This window comes from Girardinichthys multiradiatus, chromosome 14 (assembly GCF_021462225.1).
Source record: "Girardinichthys multiradiatus isolate DD_20200921_A chromosome 14, DD_fGirMul_XY1, whole genome shotgun sequence".
Lineage (NCBI taxonomy): Eukaryota > Metazoa > Chordata > Actinopteri > Cyprinodontiformes > Goodeidae > Girardinichthys > Girardinichthys multiradiatus.
In genome coordinates, this window is record NC_061807.1 from 41,099,113 (window position 1) to 41,116,706 (window position 17,594).

The following is a 17,594-nucleotide window of genomic DNA, read 5'->3' on the forward strand; positions in this document are numbered from 1 at the left end:
GCCTGGGCTAAGGAGAAAAAGAACTGGACTGTTGCTCAGTGATCCAAAATCCTCTTCTGAAATGAAAGCTAAGTTTGCATTTCATTTAGAAATCAAGGTACCAGAATCTGGAGGAAGATCAGAGGGGCACAGAATTCACTTTGCTTAAAGTCTAATGTAAAGTTTCCACAGTCAGTGATGGTTTGGGTGCCATGTCATCTCCTAGTGTTGGTTCTGTGTTTTCTGAAGTCCACAGTCAATGCAGCCATCAACCAGGACATTTTAGAGCACTTCCTTTGCTGACAAGCTTTATGGAGATACTGATTTCATTTTCTAGCAAGACTTGGCACCAGCTCACACTGCCTAAGGTACCAAAAGCTGGTTCAATGACCATGTGCTTGATTGCCCAGCAAACTGGCCTGACCTGAACCCCTCAGAGAATCTATGGAGTGTTGTCAAGAGGAAGATGAGGGATGACCTGCAGGCTGCTATCAAAGCAACCTGGGCCTCCATTACACCTCAGTAGAACCACAGGCTGATCACCTCCATGCCGCGCCACATTGATGCAGTAATTCACGCACCAGGAGGCCCAACAAAGCATGAAGTGCATAGAAATGAAGATACCTTTTTGAAGAATGACATTTCTGTTTAACCTGTTAAGCCCGGATGGGTTTTAGAGCAATTTCTGCCTGAAATTACATAATTTAAATAAATCAAGTATAGCTCCAAAATTATAAGGTCTACAGGCAAACGTCTGGTACCCGTGTAAAGGTAAGACATAAAGAATATTTTTCAAGTGGAACCACTATTGTAATTGTGACTATGTCTGATTTATTTGTGATTAAACAAAGAAAACATTTAATTGTTTGAGCCTCACCAAAAGTCTTTCCTAAATGACCTCTTTTTAAGACCTCTCTTTCGATGGCGCTGGTCCTGTCTATCTCCAGCAGTCATTGAGCGAGAGGCGGGGTCGCATGTCCTTCACAGGGCAACACAGACGCACAACCATGCACACACACTCATTCCTAAGAACAGTGTAGAGAGAAAAATTACAAATAACAGTCGTGTTGTTGGACTTAGTACACTCAGAGAAGACACGACGCATGAACGGGACAACATGCCAAATCCATGCAGCAGGACCCCCTGGTCGGGATTCGAACCCAGCACTTTCTTGCTTCGGCCCCGACTGCAGATTGAAAGCAGCTAACTAGAGAAAGTCTTATTTCCTATAGCATTGAAAGCATCAATTTTTAGCTCCGCCCTACCAGGAAGCCACGGAGAACCCTGAAACTTTGGTACGTACTTTATTGTTAAAATGATCATTAATAAATTCTCCATTTAAAATATACTGAATGTATTTCAATTTTCTTGATCCTAAACATAATGTGGTTAGCTACAGCAGTTATCTACTGTGATTCTAGCCTCTCACAATGTTAACTAGTTTTATTGTACATGATCAAAGTACAGTGCATGGAATCAATAAGTAATCACAGTCATCTGACTAAATGAAAAGTTTTTTCAAACGTTGTTTGACATTGTCATGCATGGTAACACAACCTATTTTTATTTCTACAATCTGTTTATTGATAGGTGTTTTCTCAATCCCCAGATAAATGTAAATATAATCTTTCTTTTCTTCCTATGGATGTGTTCATTCATTTTTCTGAGACTCTGTAAACTGACTAAACAGTGATGGTGCAATCCTTGCCTAACATCTCGTTCCTCATCTTTGTAACGCAGAAGCTGTGGTGAAGACGCCGGAAACAGGACCTACTGCATGTGTCTCCCAGAATGGAGGTGGGGGAATTACTGGATTGTTGCCTCAGAGCAGCAGAAGCTCCTCAAAGTACTCAGGTCTCTGAACTTGTGAGGCTGCAGTACTGTTGTTGCAGAGGTCAGTCACACGATGGCCGTATTTTGTTTGTTTTCAGTTGGACTTAAAATTTGGTTCCTACTAGAGTTTAGAATTAGCTGTATGCAATTTTTGATAAACATGACTTATCCCAATGTGACATTATTTAACAGGATCTGTGCCAAAATGAAGAAGCAATGTGTGAAACACCAAATCTTGTGATGCTATAATGTGTGTTAATCATGTTCTTTACAACCTTTTCTGTTCTAAGTAAACCAAACTTTATAAGCTGCTTCACTTCATTGAAGGTTGCCGTGTAACATTTTAAAACATCCCCTTTAAGGTTTATCAGATATCAATCAGGTTATGATCTGGACTTTGACTGGGCCATGGTAAAACCTTGACACTTGATATGGATTGTGGCTGATAGGCAGTAGTCTTAAACCTCCACCACACCCTGACCCTGCAAGCGACTATAGCAAATGGATAGATGGCTGGATGTTGTGGGCATGTTGGGTTCACACTACTGGAGAGGAACTGGACTCTGACATTGGTTGTCAGTTGGAGAGGGGGGGTGCTCTCCAAAATAAGAACTCTCCTGGACTTTCCCTCGCATCCTCTCCGCTAGAGTTGAAACAATTCATCGGATTAATCGTGATCAATCGATTATTGAAAAAAGTGTCAACTCATTTAAAAATTGAGTAATCATTAACAGACCCTAAAACATGCCATTTGCTGAAAGAACAACCCGCTCAGAACAGTAATTAGGCCAGAATTTTTCAAAATATATATAGATTTTGAATTTAAGATGGAAAAACTTATTTGTCTGTAAAACTGCTCTATCTTGAACTCCTTAAGTGGCATAGCTTTAGCTTCACCTGGTTCAAATTCTGTGAAAAATCTCCTATTAAGCACCTTTTGCTCTCTGAATATTAATTGATTAATCGAAAAAAAAGTTGACAGATGAATGGATTCGAAAATAATAGTTGCAGCCCTACTCTCTACATTGTTCTGCACAGTTTCAGGAGCTCATTGAGAAACGGACTAAGACTGCCACGCTGCACCACTGAGCCACACAGAACATCATTTCTGCCTTAGTTCTATTAGATCCTACACCTAGAAATGACATTTAGCTACAGGTGACAAACTAAATTGTTGTGTTAATACTCTTAAGTTTCTTTTACAGTGGACTTGTGGTTTTTAAATTTGGGATTTGACTATTTATTGTTCTTCTTATCCTTGTCGTGTTGCACACTGTAACAAAAGGAATTTCCTTTTGCGGATTAATAAAGTAATTTTGATTCTGATTCTAAAACCCGTGGACTATGATCCGGCTCTGGCCCTGCTTTAGCTGTCCATATAGATGGCTTCACATTTGACTTTTTAAATACTTTGGTATACATGGAGGTACAAATTGTGCTTTCACAAACTTAAAAATAAACATGGCAACCTGAGTCACTTTCCTACAGCAGTGTACAGTCTAACCTCAGAGACTTCATTCTTTCCTTTTTTGCAACGTGTTTACACTCACCTGGATCCTGCAGACCACCAATCTGCTACGTCGGCTTTTATAGAGCTCCTCACACCCAGTTAGTGAATCCATTTGATCAGCAGCACGTGACTCTTACCTACCCTCCTGATCCTTTGGAGAATATTTATTTTGCAAAGCTTCCTTAATTATTTCCACTGAAACTAACAGAAACCATCCTTACATTTTAAGTTCACTAAGTTTCAATAAATGTCTCTTGTTATTATTCTGATGAATGTTCTGATGAATTTTAAAATTGCAACTTTCCTCTAAGTTCTGTTCTGCTGCCACCTTTCTGTCAAGTAAAGGGAATTCAAACCTAGGAAAACCTCAATGTTGCTCCTGACAAACGCTGATTGTGCAATCCCCAGTGCAACTTTAAATCCAGAGATTTCCTCCTGTAAGCATAATGCTGTATACTGGATTTAATAAGTTCCTTTTTTATATCCTTTAGAATCGCTGTGTGCAGAACTGGCCTCTTTGTTGCAGGAGGCTATGGAAATGAAGTGGCCCTTTGTCACAGAGAAGTGGCAATATAAGCAGTCCATCAGTCCCACAGACAAGACCAACCTCAGTGACCTCATCAGCAAACACATGCACCAACTCTTGGTAATTCAAAGAGTGTAAAAGGGATGATTTCTTTTGTTTTAACTTTTTTCTGTCACACTTAAATGTTTCTCATCATCAAACAAATGTTAATATTAAGTACAAAAAGCAGTTTTTTAGATAATGATCTAATTTATCAAGAGAAAACAAAGCTATCCAAATCAACTTTCAACCAATCAGGTTTTTATCTAAGTTTAAGTTCCCTAGCTAAACTCAGGCCTGATTTCTACCAGTCCTTTAGAATCAAGAAATAACTCAAATAAAATTATCTGACAAGATGAAGTAGGCTACAAGATTTCAAAAAGACAAATATTTTGCCTGGATCTAAAGACATCCAAGAACCGATCAGGAACAAATTCAATTACATCCATCAATCTGAAAAAGTTACAAAGCAATCTCCAGGGCTTTGGGATTCCAGTGAACCACACTTAGAGTCACAATTCACATAAGAAGAAAGCTTGAAACAGTGTTGAACCTTCCCAGGAGTGGCCAACCTACCAAGATTACCACAAGAGTGCATCCAGGAGATCAAAAAGAACCAAGAAGAAAACAGGTCCGTAACTTCTTTGCATAGTGGAGGATGTTTAGGATAGATTTGCCATTTAATGAATGAAATAATCATTTAAAACCAGCATCTTTTATTTACTCAGGTTGTCTTTAAAATTAGTTTAATGGTCTAAACATTGAAGTGTGACAAAAAAGCAAAACCAGAAGTAATCTGTAAGGGCGTGAATACGTTTTTTTAAGCACTGCAGATCCATACGGTACCCTCTTATATACAGTGTTTGTGCTTAATGTGCTGCCAGGATCTTCTGAAAACATCCATCATGGCTCAGGAAGCACAGACATCCCTGGCAGTGGTCTTCTTAATGGACCGCTTCCTCTACTGGACTGATGAATCCAGCCGGCTTCTAAAGATCACCAAGCTGCTCCACAAGCAGCACCCTGACACCCCCATAGCCCCTCAGTTGGTCATACGGCAGGCCAGGGTCTTCCTCAACGCTGGTAGTAGAATATAAAGGCTGATCATGATCCTCCATGGATGTTCTTATATTTAGATATGACTGAATAATTGTACGAACGCTACATGGAACAGTTTTGATTTTTATGGTTGTAGCATTGTCTGAAATTTTCATTATGTTGTTTTTATTCATTGATGTGCTTTTCTGGGATGTTTTATGTTTGATTGTTATTATGATCATCATCTCCTACAGGGAAACTTCAAAAGGCAGAATCCATCCTGAGCAGTTTGATTTATAAAAATGGAACAACAGGTAGTTGAACAGAGTTGCTGTTTCGAAGTTTTAAAGAAGAAAAGTCAAACATGGAGCTTGAATTTGTCTTTGGCATTCAGGTTGTTGGGTCTACCACTGTGACAGCGACAAAGTGCTGGTGCAAGCTGTTAGTGTTCAAGTGCGTGGAATGGTTTTGCAAAAGCTTGGTAAGGTTGAAATGAATCAACAGCAGCTGTAATACTGTTTTGTCCTTTGTTTTTATGAACCTTTTGGGTTTCAGGTCTGTGGCTGCAGGCTGCAGAGCTAATCTGGACTTCCCTTGTTGGATTTTACTCACTCCCTCAGCCTGATAAAAAGGTAACCTGGAACATAATGCCTCTAAAGTGTGCATGGGTACCATATTATAAAGTTATGCTGTTTACCAGCCAAAGATGCACAACGTTATAAACCTTTGTCCCGTAGGGCATTGGAACATCTCTTGGGTTACTAGCTAACATATTGGTGTCCATGAACGATGAAGACTTCCATGCTTTTAAGACTAATCCAGATATTGATATAGTAAGTACACGCAACATAAGAGATTGTTTCCCTCTTCCTTGTTTTTGGGTTGCAGCAGCTCGTGTTGTTTGGTATTCGGTGGAATCTGTGGTTGCCCTGTTGTTCCTCCTTTTCAGCCATCTTTACTTGGGAATGCCAAGAGTCATCGACTTCTTTCGGCCGCCCAAGCAGCTAAGATGTCTGTGGTGTACAGTCAGTACACTTCACTTTATGTGCTGACTAACGTGGTATGTAATACGCTCTCTGGGATCACCCATGGTGCCTCCAAGTATCATTAACATTAACTCTAAGCCTCAGTAACTAGCAACATGTTAACCTGCCATCATAAGAACATTTCTTACAATTCATTCCAACCATTACAAAATACACAACTCAACCCTAACTTTCTTTAACAAGCCTGATCCTAACCACACCCATAAAAAAACCGAAACAAAGACCCGACTGGTTTGGTCCTAAAAATGTCTTTTCAAGACCAAGTTTGACGACTTTGTGGACTGTAGCCAGGCATCTGTGATTTTAAACGTCCAGACCAAAAATTGCTTCTAGGCTCAAGATCAAGATCTGCTTATCAATTTTTTTACCTTTACTGCATGTCTTCCCTCTCTCTCCACCGCTTTCCTGTCAGTTTAGTGTCAAAGAAATTAGAAAAATAAAGGCCAGTAGTGCCGCAAAAAAGCTTAAAAAAGACCGTTTTTATTATCATTAGTGGCAACTTTCATATTAACACAAGACAAATAGGAACTTAATATGAATACTTCCAACCTAATCAGAATCAGCTTTATTGCCAAGTTCGTACATACAAACAAGGAATTTGACTCCGGTACACTTTGCTCTTTTGTTTTGTTTTTGTATTACAGAATATACATATATACAATGTACAATATACACATATATAATAAAAAGGTGCATTTTCAACATCTGTATGCTGTTGTTTTGTACTCTATTGAATGTTCATCAGAGAAACAGCCTGGGGGAAGAAACTGTCTCTGTGGCGGCTGGTTTTAGCGAACAGTGCTTTGTAGCGGCGGCCTGAAGGTAAAACTCTAAACAGTTTATGTGCAGGGTGTGTGGGGTCTGCAGAGATTTTTGCAGCTCTTTTTCTGACCCTAAACCTGTATAAGTCCTGGATGGATGGAAGGTCAGCCCTGATTATTCTCTCTGCAGTCCTGATTATTTGTTGCAGTCTGGACCTGTCCTGTTTTGTGGATGAGCCAAACCACACTGAGATGGATGAAGACAGGACAGACTGAATGATGGCAGTGTAGAAGATGACCAGCGGCTCCTGTGGAAGGTTGAACTTCTTGAGTTGCCTCAGGAAGTACAGTCTCTGCTGGACCTTCTTTCAAACAGTGTCTATGTGTGAAGACCATCTCAGGTCCTCAAAGATGGTGGTTCCTAAGAACCTGAAGTGGTCAACGGCCGATACACTGTTGTTGTTGAGGATGGTGAGGGGGATGTATGGGGGTGGTGTTCTCCGAAAGTCCACCACCATTTCCACAGTCTTGAGTGGGTTGAGTTCCAGGTAGTTCTGACACCAGTATATCAGCCGATCCACCTGCTGTCTGTATGCAGACTCATCACCGTCCTGGATCAGTCCAACGACAGTGGTGTCATCTGCAAAGTTAAGGAGTTTCACAGACGAGTCCGATGAGGTGCAGTCATTTGTGTACAGAGAGAAGAGGAGTGGGGATAGAATACACCCCTGGGGGGCACCAGTACTTATTGATGTGGATCGGGAGAAGATGCTCCCCAGTCTCACCTGCTGTCGGTCTGTCAGGAAGCTGTTGATCCACTGACAGGTGGAGGTTGGGACGTTGAGCTGTGTGAGCTTCTGGTGGAGGATGTCTGGTATGATAGTGTTGAAGGCCGAGCTGAAGTCTACAAACAGGATCCTGGCGTACGTCCCTGGACGGTCGAGGTGTTGCAGGATGAAGTGTAGACCTAAGTTAACAGCATCATCTGCCGACCTGTTTGCTCAGTAAGCAAATCGCAGGGGGTCCAGCAGGGGTCCTGTGATGTCTTTCAGGTGCTTCAACACCAGCCGCTCAAAGGATTTCATGACCACAGACGTCAGGGCTACAGGCCTGTAGTCATTTAATCCTAGGATGGTGGGTTTCTTGGGAACCGGGATGATGGTGGATCGTTTGAAGCAGGAGGGGACCTCACATTTCTCCAGTGATTTGTTGAAGATCTTTGTGAAGATCGGAGCAAGTTGATTTGCACAGGCTTTCAGACATGATGGGGAGACGTTATCAGGTCCTCCAGCTTTCTTTGTTTTCATGCGCTGATAGAGCCTATTTACATCTTCCTCTGAGATCTTTATTGCCGGCAGAGGATCTGAAGGTAGGGGGTTGGTAGCTTTGTGGGAAGAACTTCTTTCTGAACGGGATGTGGAGGAGATGATTTGAGGTGTGAACAGCTTCCTGTCATGTCTGCAGTAGAAGCCATTCAGACGGTTGGCCAGGAGACGACTCTGTTCAGGATGGGTGGGGGGGCTCCTATAGGCAGTCAGGTTTCTCAGACTGGTCCATACAGCTGAAGTGTCACCAGTAGAAAGGCTGTTCTTAAGCTTCTCACTGTAGCTTCTCTTGGCTGCTTTGATCTCCTTTGTTAGTCTTTGTTAGCCCAATCTCCACCGCTGTGAGCTTCTTCCTTTTCCCTGCGCAGATTCCTGAGATGTGGAGTAAATCATGCCTTGTTGTTCCCAAAGGTGCAGAAGGTCTTGGTCTGCACACACATGTCCTCACAGAAACTGATGTATGATGTAACCACATTAGTTAGTTGGTTTAAGTCAGTGGATGAGGTTTCAAAAACAGTCCAGTCTCTGCATTCAAAGCAGGCCTGTAGCATCTGCTTTGATTCCTCAGTCCACTTCTTAACAGTGTGAACCTTGGGTTTGGAAGCTCTTAGTCTCTCTCTGTAGGTTGGGATGAGGTGGATAAGAGAATGATCCGAAAATCCCAGAGCAGCCCTGGTAACAGCGTGATATGAGTCCTTTAAAGCTGTGTAGGGGGAAAAAAACGTAATGCCCCTTTTCCACTGGCGCGATTTGGCCCTACTCGACTCCACTCGGCTCGCTTTGCGAGCGTTTCCATCACTGTTTTTTCCGTACCGGTACCCTACTTTTTTGGTCCGTGCTCCTGAGCAGGTCCGACCGCGGCTGAGTAGAGACTACATGTCACGTAAACAGACTGCTGTTCACCGATTGGCCGTGGGACCAGGGGAAATGAGAAGGTTTTCACTGAGGTAGTGCAGGGAAAAGTTAACAAAACTCATGAGCAACGACAATAATATGAAGGACCACAATGGTTGGAGCTATTTACAAATCATAAACCATGCCTGAAGGCTGAAAGAAAAGAAAATGGACACATCAGCTTTCTGAATTACATGCAGGCGGGTCGCTGTATTTAATAACATCCTAAATCAGCTGATCACACATAAAATCAGCTGCTCCGACGTATATTTCCCAAAACACACCAAACAATACCACCATGAAACAGTGTGTTTGGATCGGGAACCGGTGGTTTAGTGAACCAGTGTCTGCAGGAGGAGGGAGCAGGCAGAGAGCAGCTGCTTACATCGGATCAAATGGGAGGATGAGCCCGGTGAATCCGCCAAGCACGAATATGCAATATTCAACCTAAAACTAACTTTACCATGGTCAGACGTCCACGGTTTTGCGCTTTATAGTCCTTATCTTCATTATTGCCACGGATTAGACAAAAGCCATGGAGCTTACACAGTCCAGACACCAGTGTCTCCTCGATGCTTCTCCTGGGGAAAAAAAAACGTAATATTTGTCACAGAAAATTTTCTGTACAAAGATTTTCGATTGGGTTCAGGTCTGTAGACTGGCTAGGCCACTCCAGGAGCTTGAGGTGCTTCTAATGGAGCCACTCTTTATTTGCCCTGGCTGTGTGCTTCGGGTCATTGTCATGCTGGAAGACCCAGCCATGACCCATCTTCAATGCCCTTACTGAGGGAAGGAGGTTGTTGGCTAAGATCTCTAAGATACGGTGCAGTCGTCTTGTCCCCTAGGTAGAAAAGCATTCCCGTGGAATTATGTTTCCACCTCCATCATCACTGTAGGGATGGTGTTACTGGGGTTGTACTCATTCTTCTTCTTCCTCCAAACACAGCGAGTGGAGTTTAGACCGAATAGCTCTATTTCTGTTTCATCAGACCACATGACCTTCTCCCATTCCTCCTCTGGATCATCCATATGGTCATGGCAAACATCATTCGGGCCTGGACATGCACTGGCTTGATCAGGGGGACCTTGCGTGCGCTGCAGGATTTTAATCCATGGTGGCGTAATGTCTTACTAATGGTCTTCTTTGAGACTGTGGTCCCAGCTCTCTTCAGGTCATTGACATGGTCCTGTCGTATAGTTCTGGGCTGATCCCTCACCTTCCTCATGATCATTGATGCCCCAGGAGGTGAGATCTTGCATGGAGCCCCAGACTGAGGGAGATTGACCATCATCTTGATCTTCTTCCATTTTCTTATAATTGCTTCAACAGTTGTTATCTTCTCACCAAGCTGCTTGGCTATTTTCCTGGAGCCCATTCCAGCCTTGTGCAGATCTACTTTTTTATCCCTGATGTTCTTACACAGCTCTCTGGTCTTGGCCATTGTGGAGAGGTTGGAGTTTGATTGAGTGTGTGGACAGGTGTCTTTTATACAGATAATGAGTATAAACAGGTGCAGTTAATACAGGTAATGAGTGGAGAACAGGAGGGCTTCTTAAAGAAGAACTAACAGGCCTGTGAGAGCCGGGATTCTTACTGGTTGTTAGGTGATCAAATACTTATCTTATGCAATAAAATGCTAATTAATTACTTAAAAATCACACATTGTGATTTTCTGGATCTTTGTTTTAGATTCCATCACTCACAGTTGAAGACAACCTATGATAAAAATAAAAGACTTCTACATGCTTTGCAAGTGGGAAAACCTGCAAAATCATCAGTGTATCGAATACTTGTTCTCCCCACTGTATCTGCATTGTAACCATCCACTAGGCAAACCATGAAAGTCCAATCCCTCACCTTTAAATAGGTCTACTGATGTATGATGAATCTTAGTCTCAGCCCTGAAATATTTTCTAACCGTGACGTCACTGAGCCTACTTCTATAAGAATGGCAGGTATTATTATTATTATAACTGTCTTATTAATAGAAAAGTAACTCAATTTTCCAACACCCAGCCAGGACTTATCTCCTCAGCCCTCCTCTTTTTCTGTCTTGTTCACATCCCACTCACCTCATGAACCCCTAAAGTCGCTTTCCCCCTCCCACTGAGAAAATTCTTAATGACGGGGAACCCAAACCCTAACCCAGGCAACCAGCAGCATGTTAACAACTGAATTGTTCCCCACATTTCTACACTTAAATTTGTTGCATGTCTGAGAAGTGTTTCATGTGCTGAATAAAGGGTCTTGTGACTCTTCTCAATAGACTGATTTCTGGTGTTAAATCTGATAAAAGAGAAGTGCAAAAAAGCAAGAAAAGAGGTCACTGTTGCTACCAAATCAACCAGAAAACCACTCTTTAAAACTTACAAGCTGCTTGTGGTTCAGCTGCAGCTGTGCTACTTCCAGGCTGTGCTGAATGGTGTGAACTAATAGTAGCCATCTTCTAACAGATCTAATAGAGCCTCGCAGAGTAAATGTACACTTCAAATGTAAACGTTAGAGCCATTTTACAAATCTAACAGGAATTATTCAGAGCTTTAAATCTGATTTATGTTTGTTAGGACAAATCAGTTAAATAGCTAAAACCCTTCAATGGCTTGGTCTGTAATTTATTTTTTGTTTGTCTTTAGACGGCTCGAGGAACCTGCTTGCTGTCGTACAGTTTCTCATTAGAATGCCCTGCCTCTAAAAGGACATCCTTCCTCCAGAAGGCTCGAGAGGCCTTTGTGATCGGCCTTCTCACCAAAGCAGAGGGCGAGCCGGTCACTAGCCAGCAGGAACTTCACACCTTCCTCAAGGCGGCCTATTCTATCACCGTCACTGATAAGTGGCTTGACGCTCCTAAGGAGGCTGTGGTGAAGGCTGCTCAAGCTTGTCAGCAAGCTTTAGGGATTTTTTACAAGTACTGTCATGCCAGCATTCAAGACAAATATGGCCTGTGTGTTGAAATCATGCGTCAAGTCACCCGAGTCAAGCTTCTGCTGGGTGTGGAGCCATTCCCTAATTCAGATAAGGGATCTTTTATCCCTGACAGCTACAGAAATGTCAAAGATTCCTCTGTAAATTTCACCCTGGAGGGTTTCTCAAAGATATTGGGGAAATTTCAGAAGTATCATGCGTCGCTGTGTGAGACCTCCAAAAGTTGCAAAGGGACCCAAGACAACGTAGCAGAAAAGCTGTGTTTAACAGCATTGGATACAACTGTGGGTCCAGTCAACACAGAATGTGGTACAGAAGCTGCTGAGCAAAAACTGAGAAGCTCAGATCCATCCAATGTGTTTCTGTCTCCAAATGCTGGCTTGTCTCACACCCTGGAAAGCTCAGACCCCCTGGGATCTTCTTGGCAAAAGCTCTCCATGATTACTTTAGGCTTTCCTCAGCCCAGCAGCAGTGCGCCTAGAAGTGGCAGTGGACACGGAGCAAGCATAAGCGATCAGAGCAGTATTCCCACTGAGAGTGATGATGGCAGTTTCTCACACTCTGCTGATGAAAACGAAAAGCAGAAGCCACAGAGCCGTAACTCTGGTATCAGTTCCCATCCACTTCCCAAGTCTACAACTCCTAAATCCCTGAGTCATTCACCACAGTTTGAAGTAATTCAAGGCGGAATAGAGACAGAAGACACGGACTGGATGACTGATGTTAATGATGTGGAAACCAAAGAGTCTCTGCATTCCCTGTCCCAGCTAGCTCTCAAAACCTCTTCCAGCTCCCTTGGCGAGAGTTTCGGTTCCCAGTCATCTTGGGAGAAAATCTCAACTGGCCAAAATTTTCCTATGTGTGAAAAAGCAAAGCCAAGCCATCTGTCAAAATCAAGAACTAAGTCTGCAAGTTCTGATGGGAGCTTCTTTATCATGGAAACCCTTGACTCTGAAAGCAGCTGTTTAACTGATGGCATCACAGATCAGGGCAACTCAGAGAGGTCTTCGCCTGAGCTGCAACTTCTGGAGAGCCACGATGTTCGCTCAAATATAAAAAGGGCAGCCGATTTAAATCCAGTAAAACCTGGAAGCCACACTGCCTCAGTGGCCCAACACAAGCCTTCACAGAGTGTTTCAGACCACAGCGCACCCACTGAGTGCTCAGAGGAAAGCTCATACGAGCTGCTGGGGATAGATGAAAATGGGCGCCAAGGCAATGAAGGGACTTCTGCAGAAAAAGCCCCTCAGAACATGAATGCTTTGTGCTACAGCTGTCTGTACCACAGCACAGCAGCTGCTCCTGTTAGACAGTACATGTTGTCCCAGCAGGATTACCAGGCTCTGCTGGCTGGAATCTGCCATGACTGTCTGCTGAGGAGGCTCCACAGCAAAACAACACTATTCAGACTCCAGAGTGTTCAAACTGCCTACAGTAAGTTTATTTTTGTGAAAGCGGGAACTTCCTGTCATTATTCATGCAAGCTTTTAGCCAAATCATGCAATTGTTATAATTCCCTGCCCTAAAATAAAAACATATAATAATGAGATTATAAATGACATTTTTACTAATCTTGCGTAATGCCAAAATATGTAGCAAAAGTATGAATTGGCTACTAGATCGATAGACCTATTTATCATTTCCTGCTGCTTGTACTATTGTTTCAAAAAGTACTTTTGGTAAATATTCTAAATGTTGTGATGAACAAAATGTAAAGGTTTGCATGTTTGCAAATTATCGCTCTAGGTGCTCTTCATCTAAAGTTCTCCAAGGCCACAGGATTGTGGACAGCAAGAGAGACCTGTGTTTACATCGGGGATCTGATGGAGATGGAGGGCAAACAGAGAAGAGCTATATGGGTCCAGTTTTTGCACCAGGAGGAGAGGTTAAGCAGGTACGGTGCACAGTAGCCGTGTCATTCCTGTAATATAAACTCCTTTCAACAACTTGTAGAGTATCACTGCTGCACCCTCAACTATTAGTCAGCTGTGTACCATTGCTGAACGAAAGGAACTCCTACACTGCATTAGCGCTGTTTGACCATCTGAATGTTTCTCTTCCTGACTGGAGCTCTGTATTTAGGACCATTGGGTTTCTGTTCATCTCTCTGACCAGTACCCTTCTTCCCTGATTCTTCAGTCAGATCTCAGGAGGGTCTTAGTGGCTCAATACTTCTTCATTTTACAGATAATGGGACTTTCAATTCTGCCGAGGTTTCCTTCCCTTATGCTCTGACAATGTCCGGTCTCAGAGGACCACGGACAATTCATTGATATCGTATTATATCGTACTTTATCATCTTTGCTCTAAAATGTCCTGACAACTGTGAGATCTTATATAGACAAGCAGTTTCACTGCAAATCTTATTCAATCAACTAAATTTATCACAGGGGGACTCCAATCAAGTTGTAAAATAATCTGAATTTTTATTAGTGGAAGCAATACTTACCTTGATGTGATTTTTGTTTTGTTTGTTTGTTTTTTAATCAAGGACTTTTTGCATTGTAATATAGGGGTATTTTGTGTAGAAATGTGAAGGAAATAAATAAATGTAATCCTTTGTGGAATAAGGTTGTGACAGAAAAACACTGTTTAACCTTTCTACATGTACTATAACATCCTCAGAATCTCATAAAGGTCCATGCCTGGCGCAATAATGAATAAGGTGAATTAAAGGCAAATTGTTTATGTTGTCTTTAGTTATGTTGGAAAGGATTACTTGAAGCCAAGAGAAATCCACTATCACCTAAACGACGTAGAGCGACAGATGACAGCCCAGTACTATGTGACTGAATTCAACAAGAGTCTCTATGATAAAGAGGTTTTGGCTCAGATCTTCTTCATTCCCTCAGACGCATTGTTGGTGAGCTGTGTGTGTGTGTGTGTGTGTGTGTGTGTGTGTGTGTGTGTGTGTGTGTGTGTGTGTGTTCTTGTCTTTGCTGCAGAGTTAACCAGCAACATGAGGACATTTTCCTTGTTCTCACTTTTTAAATTCTGTTCTTGGGTCAGGGGTTAGGTTTTAGGACTAAGGTGTAAATTGAGTTCAGGTTAGGGTCAGAGTTAGGTATGCACTGGTAATGATTAGGGTCAGGGTGAGGCCATAGAAATGAGTGAAAATGAATGGAAGTCAATGACTAGATGTGTACGTGAGACAAAATCAGTCAGTGTTATCGAGGAAGACTAAGTGCTGTTCTCCCGGCAAATGACGGTTGAACAAAGGATGAACTGCAATTATGCCACCAAATTAAAGCCTCGATTTTTCTAAAAATGTTTAGCATGAAAGAATCTTAGTGCTATGAAAGCTGAATTTTTACCCATCTTTGCAAGGGGTGCCATCAAATTTGTCTGTGTCTGTATATGTAGATCTATACATAGCAGAACGTAGATCAGCCAGATCTCACTTATAGCATTTTTGCTTGAATTTTAAATGTGACACCTTACTTGCTGTACATCTTCCAATTGTCAGCGTACAATTGGAAATTAGGAAAAGAGCTGGTACTTTCATAGCCCTTGGTTCAGGTAGTAGTATGTGCTGTTACTGCGGAAGTTCCTGATATTATTTTAAACAGATTTTCTCTGTTGTGTTTTTAAAAAGATCTGCAACACACACTGCTGGATTTCGGACAAAACCATTGTAATACCTACACTTGCCAGCAGGTGGTCAAAACATTAACATTAAAGGGTAACGCACATCAGCAGCATTATACGGACAACCAGTGGGGCCAAAACTGTGCAAATTTTAGTGTTACATTCACACACAAAGTTTGCATTGTTTATGCACAAACAACGCAAACTTTCTGTGTGAAAAATAAATGAAAATTTGTATATTTTTGGCCGTTCATGCGTTCTATAGAACAGGAAAAACGGCCCTATTATTTTCTATGAAACACCGCACACCAGAAGCGTCCGGTCAGCGGCCGACACTCCACAGTTCAGCATCCAGCGATCTTTCTGAGCTTCTTCTATTCAGGCACGTAGCTGCTCTTCTTCGGCTCTGCTCTGGTAGTTCTTTTTCTATGGTTGTATTGTAGCGCCGTTTATGATGGGAAAATTGTCGCAAATGGACAAGAAAAGATTCATTTTTAAAGTTAAAAAATGTATAGATAACCTACAATCTCATAATTATAAGGACAAGGGGAAAAAAGATATTGTCTGGTGATTGATTTCTCTCGAGATTGACTATTCTAGTGAGAAGCCCAAGTAAATATATAAAGAGGGAATGCTAATCTAATATTTTAAAGTTGTAGAAGAGATTTGCATAATAAACATTTTACGGTGTCATAAACTCATTTTGATGAGGTAAATAATTAATTATGTTTCTTATTGGTGGCAATGCCACCTGCTGGGGTAAATGGATTCATTTTGTCTTTTGGTGGTTAGATTCTAAACGGCGATGAGATTGTGGGCTGCATAACAGTGGAACCATACATGCTCGGAGAATTCGTCAAACTCACAAACAACACCGGCAAGAAAAGAACTGATGCCGAAGCTACAAAATATGGCCTCGCCTTCGGACACTTCACCTACCTGTTCTCAGGTGGCCAGGAAGTTGTTGTAGACCTCCAAGGTATCAGTAGATAAGTAGAACTTTGCCTGTGAACAAACACAGGGGTATATTTTTGCCACATGGAAAAAAAGTGTTGGTCCTGTTATGCATCTTTCGTCTTCCACAGGATGGACGACTTCCAACGGTAAAGGTCTGACATACCTCACCGACCCACAGATTCACTCCACCAGAACCCCTCGAGGGCCCTCGAACTTTGCTGAAAGGGGGCTTGCTTTTTTCCTGAACGAGCAACATGGACCAACTTGCAACGAGATCTGCAACCTGCTCAACCTTCCTCCTCTCACCGAGCAGCCACATGTTTAGAGATCTGGAGAGTGTATGTTCTGGTTGATGCTTCTTCTGGGCATCTGAACAACACTTCGTCAGAGGTTTATAGAAAACACTCCTGATGTTACTCTGCAGCATATGTTTTGATTGATGCCACATTTGCAGTGACCTGTTAAGTTAATAAAACCTATGTCTGCATTTAACTTTAAAAAATATTGTTTGGAATTTCTTCTTTTAACTATAACTATTTTTGTTTCCAACCCACGACCTTCTATCAAAAATGTAAATCTGTTCATTCGTAGCATATTTTATTAGCTTCATGTAAAACATTTCTTGTGTAGTAATTGTGAAAAATAAGTACACCTTCCTTCAATTCTAGTTAGGACATAATTAAAATGGTTACATGTTCCAAAAATACTTTCATCAAACCAAATGTGCAAAAACACACAACAGATTCCACACTGTTGTTGATATTAGAAAAACATAAACCAAAATGATAAAGTGGGCGTGAAAACCAAATCCTTGCTGCTTCCATGGGATTTTAAAAGCAAAGTAGAAACCAACTGCTGCACATCAAATGCAGGTCATTAACAGGCCACCTGCCAATTAACCACTGCTGCTGAAGCAAGAGATTTCCTGGTCTGAAGCATAAAGGTGTGAATTAAAACAATGACAAGATAGAATCAGTAATGACCTTAGAGAAGCAACTATTGCTGACTGGCAACATGGGAAGGGTTATAAGGTCATCTGGAAAAAATTTTTTGAAGCTTATTAAAACTCTCAGGAGCAAATTGACCCCAAGATCACAACTGCACAATGCTCAACAAATAAATATAAATAATATTCCAAAAATGGCCAGCTAACATTTTTAATGTCATAATTCCTT

At 41.8% G+C, this 17,594-nt stretch overlaps 1 protein-coding gene across 2 annotated transcripts; it reads left to right on the forward strand.

The window, feature by feature from the left end:
- Positions 1–1,011: 1,011 nt before the first annotated feature.
- Positions 1,012–16,921, forward strand: alpk1 (alpha-kinase 1). 2 transcript variants are annotated; one of them, XM_047386808.1, is made up of 14 exons: positions 1,025–1,274; positions 1,720–1,873; positions 3,814–3,968; positions 4,772–4,970; positions 5,180–5,239; positions 5,320–5,406; positions 5,481–5,557; positions 5,663–5,758; positions 5,875–5,985; positions 11,586–13,308; positions 13,621–13,768; positions 14,575–14,737; positions 16,255–16,441; positions 16,548–16,921. In XM_047386808.1, the coding sequence occupies exons 2-14, from the start codon at positions 1,771–1,773 to the stop codon at positions 16,742–16,744; spliced, it is 3,306 nt and encodes a 1,101-aa protein (XP_047242764.1). In that variant the 5' UTR covers positions 1,025–1,274; positions 1,720–1,770; the 3' UTR covers positions 16,745–16,921. The 2 variants fall into 2 exon arrangements, with proteins under 2 accessions (XP_047242765.1, XP_047242764.1); XM_047386809.1 differs by lacking the exons at positions 14,575–14,737; positions 16,548–16,921 and having other exon boundaries at positions 1,012–1,274; positions 16,255–16,397.
- Positions 16,922–17,594: the final 673 nt, after the last annotated feature.

What these genes read in the sequence shown, in the direction of transcription:
- alpk1 (XM_047386808.1), top strand. Translation starts at nt 1,771, where the DNA reads ATGGAGGTGGGGGAATTACTGGATTGTTGCCTCAGAGCAGCAGAAGCT. An exon ending in GCAGTACTGTTGTTGCAGAG is followed by an intron (nt 1,874 to 3,813) that starts GTCAGTCACACG and finishes TATATCCTTTAG; the next exon opens with AATCGCTGTGTGCAGAACTG. An exon ending in TCCCTCAGCCTGATAAAAAG is followed by an intron (nt 5,558 to 5,662) that starts GTAACCTGGAAC and finishes TTTGTCCCGTAG; the next exon opens with GGCATTGGAACATCTCTTGG.